Source organism: Metopolophium dirhodum, chromosome 1, assembly GCF_019925205.1.
Source record: "Metopolophium dirhodum isolate CAU chromosome 1, ASM1992520v1, whole genome shotgun sequence".
Taxonomy (NCBI): Eukaryota; Metazoa; Arthropoda; class Insecta; order Hemiptera; family Aphididae; genus Metopolophium; species Metopolophium dirhodum.
Window position 1 is genome coordinate 16726201 of NC_083560.1, and position 21019 is coordinate 16747219.

The 21019-nt window shown below is 28.3% G+C and overlaps 1 protein-coding gene and 1 pseudogene across 1 annotated transcript; one reads left to right on the forward strand and one right to left on the reverse strand.

The window, feature by feature from the left end:
- Window positions 1–118: 118 nt before the first annotated feature.
- LOC132934061 (cathepsin B-like) lies at window positions 119–9247 on the forward strand. The gene is made up of 6 exons (XM_061000338.1): window positions 119–351; window positions 4412–4636; window positions 5560–5760; window positions 8064–8211; window positions 8777–8887; window positions 8980–9247. The coding sequence occupies exons 1-6, from the start codon at window positions 232–234 to the stop codon at window positions 9186–9188; spliced, it is 1014 nt and encodes a 337-aa protein (XP_060856321.1). The 5' UTR covers window positions 119–231; the 3' UTR covers window positions 9189–9247.
- A 2823-nt stretch (window positions 9248–12070) lies between these two features.
- LOC132934062 (cathepsin B-like) lies at window positions 12071–19841 on the reverse strand (annotated as a pseudogene).
- Between the last annotated feature and the right edge of the window lie 1178 nt (window positions 19842–21019).

The following is a 21019-nucleotide window of genomic DNA, read 5'->3' on the forward strand; positions in this document are numbered from 1 at the left end:
TTATTCTCAATTGAATAGATTATTTATATTATTTGATATACAAACACTTGACAAAATTATATAAAAGTTTCTTCTGAGAAATTCTCAATAACATAATTTCAAGGGTGTGATAAATGTAGTACAGTATTTAAAATTTAAATAATGAAACTTATTGTACTAGTGTTGTACACACAGGCCGCGTAACAGTTAATACTTTATTTTATTTTTGTATTAGAAAAAAAAATTTTAACGATGGCTAGGGTAATAATTTTAGCGTCTGTTATTTTGATCAGTGTCTATGTAACGGAACAAGCATATTTTTTGGAAAAAGATTTCATCGATAATATCAACGAACAAGCAACGACATGGAAGGTAATTAATAAAATATGATCATTCAAAATTGTGGTAATGTGAAAATAGGATGTGCCCGTATTTACTATTTATCTCTTTTTACTTGTATATTATTTACTATTTATATATATTGCGCACACATTCTAAATTATCACCTTCTCATATATATATATATATATATATATAATAAATTAACATTAACTTACCCTGATTCGACTGCAGACTTGTTAGGTATTCGATGAGCGAAGGAAGAAGAAATAGGTTTAATGTTGATTTAATAATAATTATTAGTATCAATCGAGAACACAATTAATATATTAAAGATATTTAAAAAACACATTTATTATTTAAGACACACACATAATGGGTATACTGAACATATATTATATACCTCAGCACATATGACTGCCACCGAAGGCATACGCAGGGAGAGTGCTGTTGTGTGGATCGGACCGATGGTCGATGGGTATCATCCGAGCCGATGAAACAGTTTATTTGACAATGAAAAAGGGTATAATGGTGTATGACCACATATTAAAATATGAACATCTGTGTGGCTGTACATGCATTATACAATATTATCTTCTTCTTCTCCTGGCATTTCTATTTATACTCTCTAAGAGTTTTTGCCACCGTTACCTACTACACTTCGCCACCTACCTCTATTTTGGGCTGTCTCTCTCCAATCATCAACTCCAAGGATTTTTAAGTATTCCTTTACCACATCAATCCATCTTTTCCTAGGTCTACCTCTAGGTCTTTTACCATGTGGTTTCCATTCCGAAGCTACTCTAACTCCTTCGTTCTCTCGTCTTCTCACTATGTGACCTAACCATTGTATTCTTTGGCTCTTAATGAAGCTTGTTACTGGTGTTAGTTCCAGCATATCGTACAACTCTCTGTTTCACCTCCTCCGCCAATTTATTTGACACAGAAAAAGGGTATAATGGTATATGACCACATATTCCAATATAAACATCTGTGTGGCTGTACATACATTATACAATATTATAATAAAGGTATATGTTAGGGTTATGATAATGACATCATTACAAAATAAAAATATGTCATCATTATTTTCAAATTATAATATTTTATAATTTGAAATACATTTAATAATTTAATAAGCTAATAGCCTTTGTTGCCGGGCTCAATCTCAATAAAAAAAAAAAAAATAATAATAAAATAATTTAATAATTTTTTTTACAATTGAGATCTGTATATAGAATTAGCTAATATTTTTAAACAGTATCAAAACGTTGGTATGTTTTTTAATTTTGAAAAAATTCGACAGCCATAGAAATTCAAAAACTTACTTAAAATCAATATGTAAATATAATTTATATTGCATTTGTTAATTACAATTTTTCAATTAAAAGTGAATATTTAAGAAAATATTGAATATAGTATATAGAAATTATATTACAAGTAAATATTATACAAAACAAGGGAGAAAAGTAGGTAACCACACTGTCATAAAGTAGGTGTATAGTGTACCTCGTCATTGAGTAAGCCATTGTAATGTGATAAATCATTGAAGACGAAAAACGATTCTCAGCGATGATAGTCTGTCGGCCTATAAATTCTAATTGGATTTTATGATATTATTTGTAAATTTATATTATAGTAATTGACTCGACTATATTCACTATTAGTTTATATTTTCCGAAAACATGTAATATAATATTATGTATTATTGCTATTTGATTTTGACTCCTTACCGACTTATCATAATCGAATAGTGTGAATAGGTTCGTGTGCGATTTATAGCAATAGCGTATAATTAAACTAAATGCATTGAAAAATGTATTGTGTAGGTGCATAAAATATAATAATAAACGTAAAAGTTTCAAATTCTCATATAAAATAATTTTGAATTAATACAAAATGGGTATAATTCGTTATTCTTTGTTTGAAGAAACATTTAAATTAAAATGTCAATAAAAAAACCTTTTTGTATATTTTAATTGTTTTTGTTGTTTCCAGTATCAACTATTTACTAAGTTCACAAAAATTAGCGATAAAAATTGAAAATTGAATAAATTATAAATTACAAAATAATTTGCAAATTTTCATGATATTGACGAATTATCAAAATTAGAATTTCAAATACTTACAAAAATAAATCATGCCTAAAAATCTTTAATAATTTTTGAATAGCTATAACAATATGTATATTTAGAGGAACCATGTTTTACGTTTTCTAGTTTTTTGACCGATTGAACATTTTTTATAGCCTTAACTCAATTGTACACAAAACATACCTTACTCATTTGGGCACAATTTACGAACAATAGAAACCTTTTTTCAAAGAAATTTATCCACGTATAAGGTGTACATAATCTGCGTACCTCCAAATTTTCGAATTGGTCATTGCTGATGGTGGAAAATTATTATACTCAAATAACATTTTCCTTCACCTTATAAGGTTTAAGACTTTCTGTCTCATCGTATTCTGATGTTATAATATGACTTATAAGCATTGGCAAGTCAATGATTTTTTTTTAACTCAGTTAAGTTAAGTTAATATGCACCAATAACAAAAAGTTAAAAGTTAAAAGTTAATTTAACTATAGGTTAACTCAGTTAAGTTAAAAGTGATTACCCACTTTTTGTTAAGTAAAAAAAGTAATTTGTTTATACAACACTAGCGTACTTAATTTTTTTCCAACCCAAAACTAAATTATATATTATAGTGTTTATACTCCAGTTTATACTTTATACAGTATTTCCGTATAAGTTAGATTCGAATGATAACATGGTTATTTAACTTACTTCTTAAAATGAAAAATTAATTCGTTAATTTCACGTTAATTAAAAAATAAATTTAGTAAGTTAACAGTTGAGTTAATGAAAAGCCAAAAGTAACTAGTTAAGTTAAAAAGTTAAAAGAAATTAAACTTTTTAATTTAATTTTAACTTTTTAACTCGTTAATGCCCAGCCTCGCTTATAAGTTATAAGTTATATGTTATATGACCAGCGGGCTTAAAAATATTGTTTGAATTATTTATTTTAGAACAGTTTCTTTAGAAAGCCATCATTCGCAATTTTGTCAAATTACAAATTACGCAAAATACAATTAAATACAATCATTTATACAAAAAATTCATTAAAATTTACAAATTACGCAAATTACAATTACAATGATTTTTCATATCAAAACATTCATTCATTTATTTGTTAATACATATTTAATATTTATTGGTACGCGTTTGCATTAAAAATGTAAAAGATCATTTTTTTTTTTGGATTTGTAATATTTTTTTCATATTTTTTTCATATAATTTTGTTTTTTTTAATATTTCTATTCTACGCGCGGTTATTTTATTTCTTTATTTTTAATGTATTTATTTTCATATCAGTATTGACTTGAATTTCCATTAGTATTTGAATAACTTGGTGAATGTGAGGGGTAGCATGTCTAAAATATACTATTGAAGTGCATGTGGACGTTTTTAGCTCCGTTCGTTTTTCTTGGACTATTGTCTGGTTTACTAACCCATAACTCTACAAGGGGCTATTGAAATTATTTCAGTAAATGCAACTGTAAATCTGTAAATAACTTCATTATAGTTTAAATAAGGTAAACCGAAAATGTGTTCAAAAACCACCTTCAAAATCATTTATCGAGTACTCTTTTAATAACACTTTATTTTTTTTTCAAACACCTGAACCAACTATGTCCTTTATCAATTGATGGGTGTTCAATTGATATCAAATAAAATTGATCGTGTACGGACAGCTTAAGACACCCTGTACCTTTGTACACCCAAAACTGTACATACTAGCTGGTTTTCATTGTTCACTATTTTGTTTCTACCATTGTTTTTATAGATATTTATAAAACAAAAACTAAAAAAATCATGAATGTCAAAATATGTCCATAAATGGTTCAAAAATAGTGAAAAAATTAAAAAAATTATACCATGCAAAAAAAATATTATTAACATTTGATGAAAATTTCAAGTATCTAAAATCCCGTAAAAATACTATGATACTAAATTACCATCTAGATTCACTTTTTGACCGGAAAAAATACTTAAGTGTCAACTATTCTACTGACCGTATTTAATCAACTAGGCTGGTGTTAATTTTGACCCAAATACACCAAAAGAACGCATCTTAAGACTTTTGGGATCAAGAGGCGTACAAATTCCACACAAAGTTAATTATAATAGGTACAAGAACGACGATGACGCCGACAACTACCAGGAAATTCCCAGGAAATTTGACGCGAGGAAGAAATGGATACGTTGCAAAACGATCGGAGAAGTCAGAGACCAAGGAAATTGCGGATCGGGTTGGGCAAGTGAATATATTGACGAGCTCATGTTAAAGTCGTACGTAAAGAGGATATGATACCCGCACGTGTTGTCTCCGTCTTACAAGTGTAGATTTGTTAGTTTAAATATTAGAGTAAATTGACCTCTTATGTAGTCTAAAAGTAAGATTATCAACTAGGCAATTCTGTGGGCTTTTTATTATATTTTAATTTCAAAACTAGTTATGTTTATTTTATGATGTATGAAAAATTTACAATTTTAAAATACTCATAACTCGCTTTACAATTAAAATATAATAAAAAGTCCATGGGGTTGCCTAGTTAATAATCTTACCTTTAGATTTTATAAGAGGTCAATTCTCTCTAATTTTTAAACTAACGGATTTAAACGTGTTGTGCTGAGCGTAAAATGTGCTATGTTACGCACTTGCAAGACGGAGACAACACGTGAGGGTATTACGTCCTCTTAACAAATTCGATACTGTAATTTTCTGTCTTCGTCTAACACACGTGCAACATAGAATTTTAGACGTGTTCTTTGCCAAACATATCAATTGATCTAATGAAGCGATAAGAATTCTGAAAATACATTTGAATTTGTGGTCAAGTGTAACTGAAATCGACTTTCCCACATTTTTGGTTTTTTGATTTTGATTTCTCCAACAATTTAAATACAAAAAATTTTTAATTGCTCTTTTGTTTTATATAACGCTTTTAGGAATTTGGGGGGATGATATCAAAAATGTGGGAAAGTCGATTTCAGGTAAACTTGACGTCAAATTCAAATCTGTTTTTAAAATTCTTATCGCTTCATTAGATCAATCGGTATTGGTTTAATTGGTTTGGCAAAGAACACATCTAAAATCCTATGTCACGCGTGTGTTCGACAAAGATAGAGAATCACCGAGTGGAATCCACTTAAAGTTTAAATGTGTTAATTCATTAGGCGTTATCGACGAGCTCAGCTTTTGCGGACCGCTTGTGCGTGGCTACAAATGCAGATTTCAATCAACTGTTATCCGCCGAAGAAATCACTTTTTGCTGTCACATGTGTGGTAGTGGATGTTACGGAGGTTATCCGATAAGAGCGTGGAAGCGTTTTAAAAAGCACGGTCTTGTTACCGGAGGAAATTATAAATCAGGAGAGGTGATTTTTTAAATTTATATCTAAGGCAGACTGGTGTAAGATGAAGTTGTGAGGTAAGATGTGGATTGTAAGTAAATTATAATCCGTTGCTTATATTATTCCTTCGCAGCTATAGGTATTGTATTGGTCTCTTTGTATTAATATTATTTAATATTACTAGCGCAGTGAAGTTGTTGGATTTGCATGTTTTTTGTAAATGCTTATATTTATTGCTGAGTGAGATTAAAATATGTTTCGTTTACCTCTTAATTTAAACAAAAAAATAAATAAATATATTGCAATAAATGCAATTTTGGCGATTTTTTTAAATTTACTGCAATTTTAAATATATAAAATAAAAGTAAGTAAACGTAGCAGTGAACAAATTTCTATATTTGTTGTAATACTTATTATTTTATTAATATTTCTATAAAGCGATTATAGCATTAAGGTCGCTAAGAAAACGTAAAACAATCATTTGTCGTGCAATGCAATAATGTAAGCAATATTCATATCTAATTTTTATTATTATTATTTATTAAAATGTTTGATTTAATTAATTATAATTAAATTTTTTAGATGCAAGTTTTAAATTTATAAGTGCAATTTTCAATATATTTTAATGCAATAATTGCAATCAATTTAGTGAGTTTTTTAATGCAATAACTTCACTGCCCTAAATATTACTAATGAAAACATATTATGACATTAAAACAATTTCATTGTTTATGAGAATATTTTAATCCGTAAAATGTCAATGTAAAAATAACAAAAAATCTACGTTTTGTTAGCTACGAAAATTGTTTGTTAATAATTATCAATATTATGTGTACCTAATTACTTGTTATTAAGGAAGGGTTGGATGTTTATGCACTTAAAATGTCTTAAATATGTTTATTGTATGCATCTAGGCTTTACAAAATTACTAAATATGCATGCAGAAAAACGTTAAATATGCACTTTTAATTTAAAAAAAAAAACGCTAAAATATGCACTCAAAAACTGACTTTGGTTTCAAACACCTTACAATATAAAACCAATCCATTCATAATGAATAAGTCATCTACAAACTCTATTACGAAACGTGTAAGACGATTTGATCGAGATGTCGGCTGAGCTTTTGTCATATTTTAATTAAAAGTAAAGCTAACCACGGTAATACACAACACTTATCTATAAACAGACACAGTGGTTAAAATTGTATAATACGTTGTCGTCCTCGTCACTTATATCACATCAATCATTAATATCGATAAGTGATCATGGAAAATCTAAAAATATTTGGAACACATCAAATTCAAAAATATTATATGGGTACGGCCTTATATGGGTAATGGGTATACCTTTTACTTATAAAATATACCTATTATAGCTATTAAATATACAGTTTATATTTTATCTATAGTCTATATTCATTGGCGTGATCTGGGGTAAACTATTTGTGGAGGGAGAGGGTCTGTGGTAAAACTATAAATCTATAAGGTAAAAAGATACTATTTCACCTTCAGTTAAATTTCTGAGGGGGCAGTTGCCCGTTTGCTTCACAGATTACGCCTATGTCTATAGGAAGTAAGTTTACAGTTGTTTTAGATATTTTGCTAGGACAGTATTAAATTGGATTAATAGAAAAAAACATGTTATATCATACATATAACAGATATTATTATAAAAATGTTGTAATTTGTAAGGGTTATATTAATTATGCAGTTTATTTATCGCCAAAGAGTTAAGTTTTTTCAGTATTCAAGTATTTGTTAAAAGCTTCCATCCCCCGATCCGGAAATCCTGGCTATTCCCCGGGAGACAAGGTGGAAAACTATATTTGTAATAAGATTTTAGTGGTCAATCTTACATCAAAATATGTATGGTACAAATTAAATTAAAATTTCTAAATACTGGACACGTTTGGTCTTCAAATTTTTGTCCACTATTCAGAGGTTTAGTTTGTTAAAAGTTCGTTGTTTTTTTTTCCAGAAATCATCGACTTTTTGGAGATGTCCGCTATATACAGTGGCTACTTATAAATGATATCTACTTATAAATACATTAAATAACATTTTAAAATTATAATATTTTTAAGAACAATAGGTACTATAATTATTATGAGTAGTTGTATTTATACGTCAAATTCCATCTTACCACACAATTTCAGGGACAAGAACAGAAAACCTCACGTTTCTGGAAAAACAAAAATACATTTTTAAAAAATTAAAATATTAACATTTTATATACACATTTAGAAATCTAATGGTTTACAACCTAATTGTTCTGCATACCCTAGTGGCCCAGGTTATAATATATAACGGTCCACCCATCATTTTTAGGGGTGTGAACCATACAGAGTCCCACCTTGTCCTTATGATGAAGATGGAAATAATACATGCTCGGGTCAACCAATGGAATCAAATCACAGATGCACGAGAATGTGTTACGGAGATCAAGATCTCGATTTCGATAATGATCACAGATACAGTGAGATTCATTTTTACAATTGAAGGGTCCAGTGTAACAACCTGGTACGTCCACTTTTGGAAATTTTCAGGAGAAGAAATAAACGTTTAAATTCTTTAATATTTGTCATACATCTTATGTTTATATAGAAAACATGTAGCAGTCTATTTTCTTTATTGATATTATGTATTCAGATTACAATTATAATAACATAAAAAATGTTATGATCTATAAATAGGATAAATTTATGGACTTACCGGGTTTCTTGCTCATAAATTTGATTTTTATAATTTTTAGTCAAATTAGTTTCGGTGCAAAAACCTTGTACAATAAAGGACAATAAGGACATACCAGGTTCTTGCATTGAATGTAATAACCGGGTAAGTCCATTTTTTCTTATATCTCCGTATCTAACAATCGGACATACCAATTTGTTACACCGAAATGTGTAGCTTTATTTCCTCATTAGAAAACCACCATAAAAAATCTTTTTTGAGAAAGTGGACATACCAGGTTGTTGCACTGGACCCTTCAATTTATCACATAAAGCTAAATGTGTTTGTAAACGTTGAGAATATGATTGTAGCGAGGGACCATTACTACCTCACATATAGAGGTATTCAAAAGGACGTGATAAATTACGGACCAATTGAAGCATCGTTTGATGTGTATGACGATTTTCCCAGCTACAAGTCAGGTAAAGTATTATGAAGATTGAGGGCGAAGTATACATAATTATATACTTAATTTCGCGCATCAATCGTCTTTACTAAATTTGATTGTTTTTAGGCATTTACGTGAAATCAGAAAATGCCTCATATTTAGGAGGACACTCCGTAAAGCTGATCGGTTGGGGTGAAGAATACGGGGTCCTCTATTGGTTGATGGTCAACTCGTGGAACGTGGATTGGGGAGACAAGGGTTTGTTCAAAATTCGACGAGGCACAAACGAATGTGGAGTTGACAATTCGACAACAGGAGGTGTCCCCGCCACTTAATAAATGAATCATTAAAATATGATAAATTTTATTAAAAGCATATTATGTTGAATACCTAATATCATATGATTGTTTTTATTACCTCCAACGGATGATTGTTGATTGGACTCATTTGCAATATCATATTGTCTGAATGGTGAAGATAATTTAAGTCACATTTCGCTACTATTTTTTACCTATGAAATGTATTATATACATAATAATAATTTAATACGTTTTGATCTTTTAAATGATACGCACATGCATACATATAGTATTTTTTCTGTATAATAAATATATATTTTATGATGTATTATGTATTATATGTATTAGAAAAAATTATGTCTATGTGGATACGTATTTTAGGGTTATAGGTAATAGTGTTTATTGCATTCGTTGTCAATGTTATATCAGCTGTTAATTGATTTATACCATAACTTTATTCTTATTTTAAATTCCTAGCAGAGCGATGAATGTATTGATTGTAAAATGATATACAGCTTATTAAAATATTATTTTGTTTCTGTTTTTGAATTTTGAAGCAGATAAATAATATGTTTCAATTTTCCACTTAAAGGGTCCATGGTCGAAAATTGGTTGGTATTTTGAGGGATCAAAAGTAAAAAATATCTTGTAGTTTAAAAAGTTTAAAAAAAAAATATGGAAGGATTAACCATAATTATTATTGCATCTGAGTAGCCGGTTTTTAACTAATAATTTGTGTTTCATACTTAATTATAATCACTCAATTCGTGTCCATTTACAAAGTATTTAATGGGCTTTTATCTTTAGTAAAGTAAAATATCTAGAAGCTATTAGGTAAAATTTCACTCACAATACGTTAATATTATCAGTTAAATTATTATTATTAGAAAACCAATGGCCATATCGCCACATGATAGTCCTGTAGCAGATCACATAATATGTGGATAAATAAAGGAAGAAGGCTTCCTAGGTATAACAGCAGCCCGCACACAAAAGATCCCCGGTTGACCATACTATTCGTAAGTGTTTCGTTATTTTGTATTTCACAAGAACTGTAAAAAAAAAAAAAATATAAAAATAATAAATAAAAATCGTTATTGTTCCTTACAAAGATTAAACTCAACCTAGCTCTCGGAAGGTTTTGCCTAAAGTGGTGCTCTCGAAATAAAAAAAAAATTAAGAGGATAATTAAACAAGGGCCAACAGGATTTACACTCTACAACTCTGAGGTCACTTTACTCTCGAACAATTAACCACGATAACTAGTACTGGATGTTCGAGTTTGAGATATCTTTAACCTAGACAAAGTCTTACTCTTTTTGCTACCTTTTCCAAGTGTTATTCATTACAAAAGCTCGAAATAAATCTCAATCACAATTTTCGGTCAGAAACACTTTTATTGATGCAAGTATACAATAATTGTAAAATAAAACACTTAGCCCAAGCTTAAGTTGTCGCTTACCCACGTACAACCGTCGCACCTACGCTCTCACCAATTTCCACGACGACAATGGGATTGCCTCGTGCCTGCGCCGGTGTTATATGCACAAATAATATAGTGTCCCCTCGCACATTTTAGCTTCATTGGACTAAGAAATAATTTACTTATTCGCTAACTTATATTTCTACATTAATACTACCTATATATTTTATATAATATTATGTTACATATATAATATATTATAATCTGAGTGGTAAGCGTAGTCCTTATAATATTATTATTTTACTTTCTTGATTTTTAAGTATGGTAATTGAAATGAAAAAAGTCTAAATTTTGTTGTTTGGTGTCTTGTATGATTCACATTGGCTAAGAAAAGTGCAGTGAAGATTTCCAGAACTTTATCTCCAATCGTTAATTCACTGCAAAGCTGCAAAGCTGAAAAACATCAAAAAACCTAGTGAATTAACTATTAATGATGAAGTTCTGAAAATCTTCACTGCACTTCTCCTAACCAATGTGAATCTAACAAGACCCCAAACAACGAAATCCACTCTCCGGTTTCGGAGATCTATCTCTCTAAATGAAAATGAAAATGATTTTTTGTGGGGCTGTTCACACCGACATTTTTCTGGATTCAAATTTGTATACCACTTGGGTATGATATCAGTTAATAGATTTCTAAAAATTAAAAATTAAGAAAGTTTACATGCCGATCCCCGACTTGGTAAGCGTTTTTTATTCGTTACTATGGTGATAAAAAAACATGTCGTTTCATTTTTCTTTACGATTTTTTTCCACCCACACCTCAAGAAAGAAGTTTTACTTTAAAAACTAATAATATCATCTTGTAACTTTTTACAACCTTTAACGGAGTTCACTACCTCATACATTTCTAAGTCATCACTATAGAGAAAATATTTATAGTAACGGAATAGAATTTTTAAATCATTAATCAACAATAAAAATAGCAAAGGGGATAAATGTCCACCTTGGAGGACACCTGATAATACAATAATTGAAGACGACCCATAGTCTAGAATGTTGAAATATTGAGACCTACCCGTTAAAAAGGTGCCATACCATGAAAGTAGAAGGCTCAAAACACTACACGGCAAATACACGAAGCGTATTTATTAACAATACATGATCGATTGTAACATCAAGACAGTATTGAAATATTATTGAGACATTGAATACATAATATTTTTGGTAAAAAACAGTTACGAATTAGCAACACCATCTTAAACTGCAACATGTCACAGTACGGGGAAACTAAAATTCTCATCTCCGTATAGACAACATGACGTTTCTGCGGTGTACAGAGGCATCAAATCAATTATGGTCATTCGATTGAGGAAACAACCACAAATATGTAAAATTCTTCAAACATTGAAATAATAAGGTTTTAATTATATACATTTATTAAGTAACTGGGACACCTCCTGTTGTTGAATTTGTGCCTCGTCGAATTTTGAACAAACCCCTGTCTCCCCAATTTGCGTTCCACGAGTTAACCATCAACCAATAGAGGACTCCGTATTCTTCACCCCAACCGATCAGCTTTACGGAGTGTCCTCCTAAATATGAGGCATTTTCTGATTTAACGTAAATGCCTAAAAACCATAAAATGTATGAAAGAAAATTGATCTGCGAAATTAAGTAGATAATGATATTATATACTCCACTCTAAATCTTCATAATACTTTACCTGACTTGTAGCTGGGAAAATCGTCATACACATCAAACGATGCTTTAATTGGTCCTTAATAAAACACGTCCTTTTGGATAATTCTATAATTGAGGTTGTAATAGTCTCTCGCTATAATCATTATTTCAACGTTTACGCACACATTTAGCTTTATGTGATAATTTGTAAAAATAAATCTTACTGTATCTGTGATCTCTTTTTTAATCAAGAGATTTTTCTCCGTAACACGTTGACGCGCATATGTCGTAGGTATATAGTCAAATTAGGTATTTTATTAAATGCCTAGGCATATAGTCGAAGAATTTAATGTTTATGCGATTTCACTATCCGCCTAGACATTTAGTTATATGCCTAGTCATTTAATTAAATGACTAGGTATTTAACTAAATGTCTATATCATGTCAGGCAAATAATAAAAAAACATTTTGTATTATTTTAAAAACTAAAATATATTTTCTTTTAGTTATTTATTGCTATTTTATATATAAAAAAGCTATGTATTATTTATTAATATGCAAAACACGTAGAAAATAAAATAATAATAATAATAATAGTAATAATAATAATGTGAATAATGTGAAATAATACTTTGATTTCGTGTCCACTATTACTACTGTTTTAAAAATGAAATCATAAAACAATTCACTGTGTGACATTATATTATATTTTAAAATACAAATAAAAACAATCAAAATTTAAAATATACAAAAAATGTCAATAGGTGTATGTCACAATATTACATGCAATCACGATCACACTACACACGATTTACGTAAACGTAATACACGTACTAAACTAAATTATTGTACAATTCAACCGCATGTTCTGTATCTTTTTCCGTAACGTCATATTTTTGTCGTTATAATCGATAAGATTATAATTTGTCCCACGGTATTCAATATAGATAAGATTCTCATACAACCAAGGTGAAAACCAATGGAACTTTTATTTTTATTTAATAAGAATATATAGTACACACTACTCGTACTATAGACTATACTGACGATAGGGTATAGGTACAATATGCTCGTACTATCATCTACGTCTAACACATCTAATTAGTTATTACCTGTATATATTTATGATTTCATTTTTAAAACAATAGTAATAATGAACATGAAATTAAACATATTATTTCATATAACAACGTGTTTTTCATATTAATAAATAATACATAGCTTTTTTATACATAAAATAGCAATAAATAACTGATAGAAAATATATTTAAATTTTTAAAATAATACAAAATATTTTTTTAGCCTGACATGAAATAGACATTTAGTTAAATGACTAGGCGTATAACTAAATGTCTAGGCGGACAGTGAAATTGCATAAACATTAAATTCTTTGACTATATGCCTAGGCATTTAATAAAATGCCTGATTTGACTATGTTTTATTTCCTTGTTTGTCATATGGACACGGTGGTACTCTGTATGGTTGACATCCCTAAAAACAATGGGCAAATGGTTAAACTTAAAATATTATATAACAGAGAATAGACTTGGCGCATGTCTTTTTAAATATATTAGGTTAAACTTAAAATATTATATAACAGAGGATAGACTTGGCACATGTCTTTTTAAATATATAGATTAGTGTATTGATGTATACAAAAATACATTCAATTTCTAAATGTGCATAGCAAACTGAAATATTTAAACTTTTTAAACAAATATTTTGTTTTTTAAAAAAACGTCAAATTTAGTATTGGACTTTTTTTATGAAGAAGTAAGCTACAAACTTCCTAATAACTTATAACGTGTTTGTATGTCATAATTAGGGTTCTAAATTTGAAATATTTCACTTGAAATATTTCAAAATTGAAAATTTCACTGTTCTTGAAATATTTAAAGTCTATTTATAGTCTATAGATGATTAGAAACAATAAATTGATTACACACTTAGAATTAAAGAAAAACGAATTATTTTTGTTGATTTATTATTTCATATTTATATATTCTATATTATATAGTGCTGAAAAATATTCCTGGCATTATTTTGAGAATAAAAACATTTTTTACATGAGTTTTAAAATATTGTTGTATATCAGCGATCCAAAAGATAATGGTTTGAAATAAAGTTGAAGTCAATTCCAACAATGAATGAAATAATAGTGTATTTTCAGTAATTATAAAGTAAATACTAAATTTAATACTTATAGATCATATAGTTTGTTATAACTATTATAGATTTGTAAAACAACTTATAAATTATATGTAAATATGTTACGTATGTATAATATGTTAATATATTTTCTTTGTTTCATACAATAAACAAACTTTTAAAAATATTCACTTAGAAGTTGACGACTATAAACTTTTAGGTACCTATTATAAACATTTTATTTTTATTTTTCATCAAAATGAAATATTTCATGAAAAATTCATGAAATATTTCAAGAAAATAAATTTTATGAAATTTTAAAACCCTAGTCATAATAATGTATTGCCATTAATGTTAAACAATATTAATGCAAGGAGACTATAGTAGACTATATTATACTATATCATAGATGTTCGATGAAGTAATTTTAATGCAAGCAACTCATAACTATTTACTTACGATTATCATCTCACCTCACAACTCCATCTCACCCCATATAATAGTAGAGTATAATAAAAACACATTTCTGAGTTACTAACATGTTCTGATTTATAATTTCCTCCGGTAACAATACCGTGTCTATTAAAACGCTTCCAAGCTTTTATCGGATGACCTCCAGAACATCCATCACCACAGGCATTACAGCAAAAAGTAATTTTTTCGGCGGATAAGAGCTAATTGAAATCTCCATTTGTAGCTACGCACAAGCGGTCCGAAAATACTGAACTCGTTGACAATGGCTAATGAAATAACACATTTATATTTCAATATACGATTTTAACATGGTTTCTTCAATATTTTAACTTGCCCAAGATGAACTGCAATTTCCTTGGTCTCTGACTTCTCCGATCGTTTTGCAACGTATCCATTTCTTCCTCGCGTCAAATTTCCTGGGAATTTCCTGGTAGTTGTCGGCGTCATCGTCGTTCTTGTACGTATTATAATTAACTTTGTGTGGAATTTGTACGCCTCTTGATCCCAAAAATCTTAAGATGCGTTTTTTTGGCGTATTTGGGTCAAAATTAACACCAGCCTAGTTGATTAAATACGGTCAGTAGAATAGTTGACACTTAAATAGAATAAAAATTGACGTAGGTACTATATTTTTTCAATAATACTTTTAGATTTTGAGCGGAGTGATGTTATGTTGTATTTTTTATTGTCCATGTTTACATGCTTTATAGTACAAAGCATAAAAATTTTAACTTAACTTCAGTATTTTTTCCGGTCAAAAAGTGAATCTAGATGGTAATTTTATGAGATTCAAATTAAAAATCAAATATTTCTACTGGATTTTATATACTTAACATTTTCATCAAATCTTAATCATATTAATATTTTTTGTGCGTGGTATAATTTTTTTAATGTTTTTATTATTTTTGAACTATTTATGAACATTTTATGACGTTTAAGATTTTTTTTAGTTTTAGTTTTATAAATATCTTTAAGAAAAATGGTGGATACTCGTTTGCGCACATATTAATATATATTTTAAATTTACGACAACTCGTTTGCGCACTAAATTGTCAAGAATGAAAACCAGCTTGTGGGTACAGTTTTGGGTGTATAGGGTGTCTTGAGCTGCCCGATCAATATTATTGATATCAATTGAACCGGTGCACCATAACTCCGCACGAATCGTCGCCATTTTATAATATATCACCTTAACTCCGCATACAATGTTATTTTCAACACCTAACTCCACATCAAAATTTTTTTTTAACACCCTAACTCCGCTCACAGTATAAATATATTATATACATAATAAATACATAAAATAGGTATTTATTATTGTATTAATTTTTTTATTTTAAATAAATACAATATATTATTATGTTATTGAAATTAAATAAAAATAATATTTTAAAATAAAAAAGTAATACCAGAACGGCTTAAACAACCTAATCTAAACATTCATATCGATTATTATATATAAGATCAATCTAAATAGTATAAAAAAAATAATAATAAAGACAATATTTACAACAAACATATTGTCGTCGTCGATAAAATAAAATAAAATAAAATAAAAAATATCTAGTGTAAATTAAAATTAAATTGCATTAAATGAAGCTAAACTCTTTTACAAAGTTATGCCTATTAATTTGGTTGTCGTTACATAATTCTATATTTTTATTTATAAATTTTATATTATTTATTTGTTGTGTTCTAATTATCCTACTTTCATTATTATTGGCAGAATTCATTCATATATAAGAATCCGCGAAAAATAACAATCAACGCCAATTGTGTATAATTTTGCTGTACACGTTTTTCGTATGCATTTCCACCAGATTTCCCCGTATATTAATTCTGTAAACTTAGAATAATTATTATTACTTTTTACTAACAGCACATTTCCCCAATGACTGTATACAACATTTATTTCACTTGCCATATTTAAATAAAACTTAATTAAATAGATAATAATATTGAGTGATAATGTAAGTGACTACCAATCAGAGAATGTTCAGAGAACCGAATTCGTCCCGTAAACGTTACACACTAGGAAAATAAATATATTGGTTATTACCTATAATATGTTATCAATTTTATATTATATCGGTTTCATGGCATTTGGACTTTTGGTGTTTAAAATATTTTTATTCATGCGGACCTACGGTGCGTCCAATTGAACAACCGTCAATTGATAAAGGACATAGTTTGTTCAGGCGTTTGAAAATAAATCTTCCGTGCGTCAATAACTTCAATGGAATTTCCATGTACGAATCCTTATAGTCCTTATACGTAGTGTTATCCTTAGTCTTGTACATTTTATAATTAACTTTGTTTGGGATTTGTACACCTTTTGATCCAAAAATCCTTAAGATATGTTGTCTTGGTATACTTTGGTCAAAATTAACTCCAGCGTTATTGATTCAATGTAATCAGTAGATTAGTTAATAATTTATGCTTAATTTGAATACGAATTGGTATACATTATTTTACTAAAAATACTTTTAAATTCTGATCGAATGCTGGCATTACCTATTAATTTTACATTCGTGTATTTTTTTTATTAATGTATATATTGTGTACACGGTTTATAGTTGAAATATTGCTTTACTTCTCAATTTAAATATGATTTCTGATAGGAAAGTTAATCAGTTGGTGCTTTTCAAAATTAGATTTCTTATTTATTCGTTGTTTAAAAACTAAAAACAGTAGATACTTGAAATATTTACCAAATGTTATTACATTTGAATTGTATAATATAGGTACATGTTATAATTTTAAAAATATTTTGATTCTTAATATTCTATACATTTAATAGGTATTTCCGATTTTTTTTTTTATTTTATACATTTTTGAAATAACCTTAATTATTCATTAAGAGATTCTTAATGAGTTATTTTTATTGAAAATAAAGTTGAGATTAATTCCACAGTATTTTTTAAAGAAAGTTTTAAATTAGATTTTTGACTTGTTTTATCATAATCACCAACATTTACAAGTTTTTTATAACTAAAAATTTCTAAAATGTTTAATACTCATATCTTATATTGGACAATTAAATAAAATGTAATTTCAATAAAAAAAGGTTAGTTTAAATAAAAAACCAAGGAAGAAAAAAAAACTTATATCTAAGAAACCTAAATGGGATAAAAAATCAGTTGAATAAAAAATTGATATTTAATAAAAAATCAAATATTAATAAAATGAGCCAAGTTAAATTTAAAGAAAATATCTTATTAGAATAAAAAAATCTTATATTAATATTATATTATTATTTTTATATATTGATCTTATATTTTTTTTAATTTAACTTGGCTCCTTTTATTAATATTTAATTTTTTAAATAAAATTTTTTTTTTCGTGTGATTTTTTATCCTTTATAGTTTTTTTAGATGTTTATGGAAAATTATAAGAAAATTAATAAAAAAAAACCATACTAATTCTAACCAATTTATGGACGTGAAATAACCGTCGCACTGACAAAAATTAAGGTACTTCTAGTGGTTATCTTCTACTTATCTTTTGTCAGTCGCTAAGGCCGTTTTGATGAAAAATTATTAGGGTTTGCAGGTGCCTTAAACTAAGTCGTTGTCGTTATCTAATAGTTGGATGGCCAATGGATTGGCATGGTGATCTAGCCTAGCTCGTCACGTGTTTGCGAGCAAACCTTTGGATTTTGTCTGCTATTATAGGCAGCATCATATCACGGTGAATTGTGTTGTTTCTTTCGAACTGGTAGGTATTATGAGCGTCTAGAGCTTACATTTTTATGAACTTGGATATTCACTTGTAAAATTAAGGTTTCTTATCAAATGATTTTCTTACTTTGTTGTAATTCAATGTAGCAAATAACCGTAGATAATTTCTATACATAGTGCTACTTTCAAAATATTTTGACTTTTTTTAAAAGCATTTGTAGACATTTGAAATGTATTACATTTTTAGCTTATATTCTATAATTAATATCATTAAATTCTTACAAAATTCACAAAAATTCCAAAAATTTGCAAATGATTCTGTAGTTAAATATGTAATAATAATGTTTAATTTGTATAGCTCTGTGTTTTGAGTAGTCAATACAAATTTACTCATAAGTAGTTATTAGGTACTGGAACCAAGAAATATAAAAACATGATTTTGTTTATTAACAGCCATAAGTGCTAATTTGGATAAAAATTAAATATTTAAACGAAGTACATCGATTTTGGTTATTTTATTGTAATTAAAATTTCGTGAGGAATTGAAAATTTTTTCGTTAGTTGTTTGGTATATTTTATAAACAATATATTTTTCAATACATTTAGATTAATTGTATGTCATTGCTATACATCGCACATGAATCTATGTTCTATTCACTTCATTTCTGCTCAATTTGAGCAATCAGTGGAATAATTGTTTTGAAATATAAAATTATTGAATGCAATACAAATCATATAATATTGCGTCTCCGGGCTCGATGTCACAATATACAAATAATCACGATATATTCATAGGCGTGCGCATAGGGGCACCCCCGGACCCTTCACCAAAAACGACAAGGGCCCTAATTATTAATTAAGTGTAAATTAAACTAATGAAATTATTGACGAATTCAAAAATGTTGTTCCTTTTAAACGTCGATTATCATTATAAGATCGTATACCTATATATTGTTATGTAATATTTATTAGAACGAATATTAAAATAAGATAAATATTTTTAATGCATTTGATATCTTTAAAACATTTGTCTGTATCTATAGTTGTTTTCAAAATTATTGTGGGGCCTAATTTTTAGTGTGCACCCCAGGAACCAAAAGTCTGCGCACGCCTATGGATATATATTTTATACACAGAATAAACATATTTTGTTAATTACCTTCCATGTCGCGTCGCCTGTTCGTTAATTTTATTGGTGAAATCTATTTCCAAGAAATATGCTTGTTCCGTCACATAGACACTTATCAAAATAACGGACAATACGATTAATACTCAAGCCATTAGGTATTAAAATTGTTTTTTTCTAAACGTATAACGAAACAAAAATGAAATAAAGTGCAACGCACTGTTTCGCAACCTGCGAGTACAACAAGCCACAATGTTTCATAATTTAAGCATAAAGTACTATATATTTATATACATTGAGTATTTATCGGAAGAATTATTTAAAATACTGTCAAGTGCTTGCATTGTATATTATAATTAATAATCTATTCATTTGAGAATTCCATAATAGTTCTACGGTACCTACACTGAAAAATTAAAATATTAAATTACCATGAATATGTTCCACTCAAAATTTTGCGTATTTGTGCAACTATTTACTTATTGAGATTGCTTTAAGTTATGATAACGTTTTGGTCATCTGTCTATAAACATTATTGTTAGTTAAAAAACTGTCCATACAGAAATCAGAAGTCACCTCTTTATTGTATTGGAAGAACTACATAGTATTATAATGTTTCCATTTACCGATAACACTAATAGCTTACAAAAATGGAACATTAATTCAAACGCGTTGTTTTCGGATAGTGCTCTGTTCACAGTAAGTACTTATTATATTTTATTACACCATCGAGTAAATGGTTAATATTATTATCTACACATGATTCAACCGGAAACTACTTAATGTAATATGGGTTTGAAAAGAAAAATACATTTTAAATTATTTATGCATAACAAAAACATTGTTATGTAATCGTGACGTATAATGGTAGAACGTTTGTTCTTACCAATATTTAAAAAAAAAAAGAGTACTTCGTTAAGGGTCCCGGTGCCAGTTTTTCAAGTTTTTCAAAATTTTAATAAAATTTGAAAATAAAATTTTATATTTTAGTTGCCATCTCAGTTATAAGACTTTTCCACTAATCTACTACCCGATACCTATTTAGGAAGGGGGCGGGGGTTGATAGGGTGTATTATATCGAAAAAAATGACTTTACAGGAATAACTCAGGCTTTGTAGAATTGTCGGATTTTGATGACTATTTTTTTATCTGAAAGAAGAAGACTTCCCACAGCCCGCATCGATCTCTGATTTTGTATTTTATTTCAAATAGTTGTATTAAAAAAATTGTAAAAAAATGCTTTTTGTCTTGTATTTTTTTAGACATATTATTGAGTTCGAGAATAAAATATTGAAAAAAAGAGATCGATGCGGGCTGTAGAATATTCCACTCT

Bases quoted from the DNA above. Each gene is read 5' to 3' on its own strand.
- LOC132934061 (XM_061000338.1), top strand. From the start codon at position 232: ATGGCTAGGGTAATAATTTTAGCGTCTGTTATTTTGATCAGTGTCTAT. The intron at 8,212-8,776 runs GTGAGATTCATT...ATATGATTGTAG, and splicing joins CGATAATGATCACAGATACA to CGAGGGACCATTACTACCTC. The intron at 8,888-8,979 runs GTAAAGTATTAT...GATTGTTTTTAG, and splicing joins TTTTCCCAGCTACAAGTCAG to GCATTTACGTGAAATCAGAA.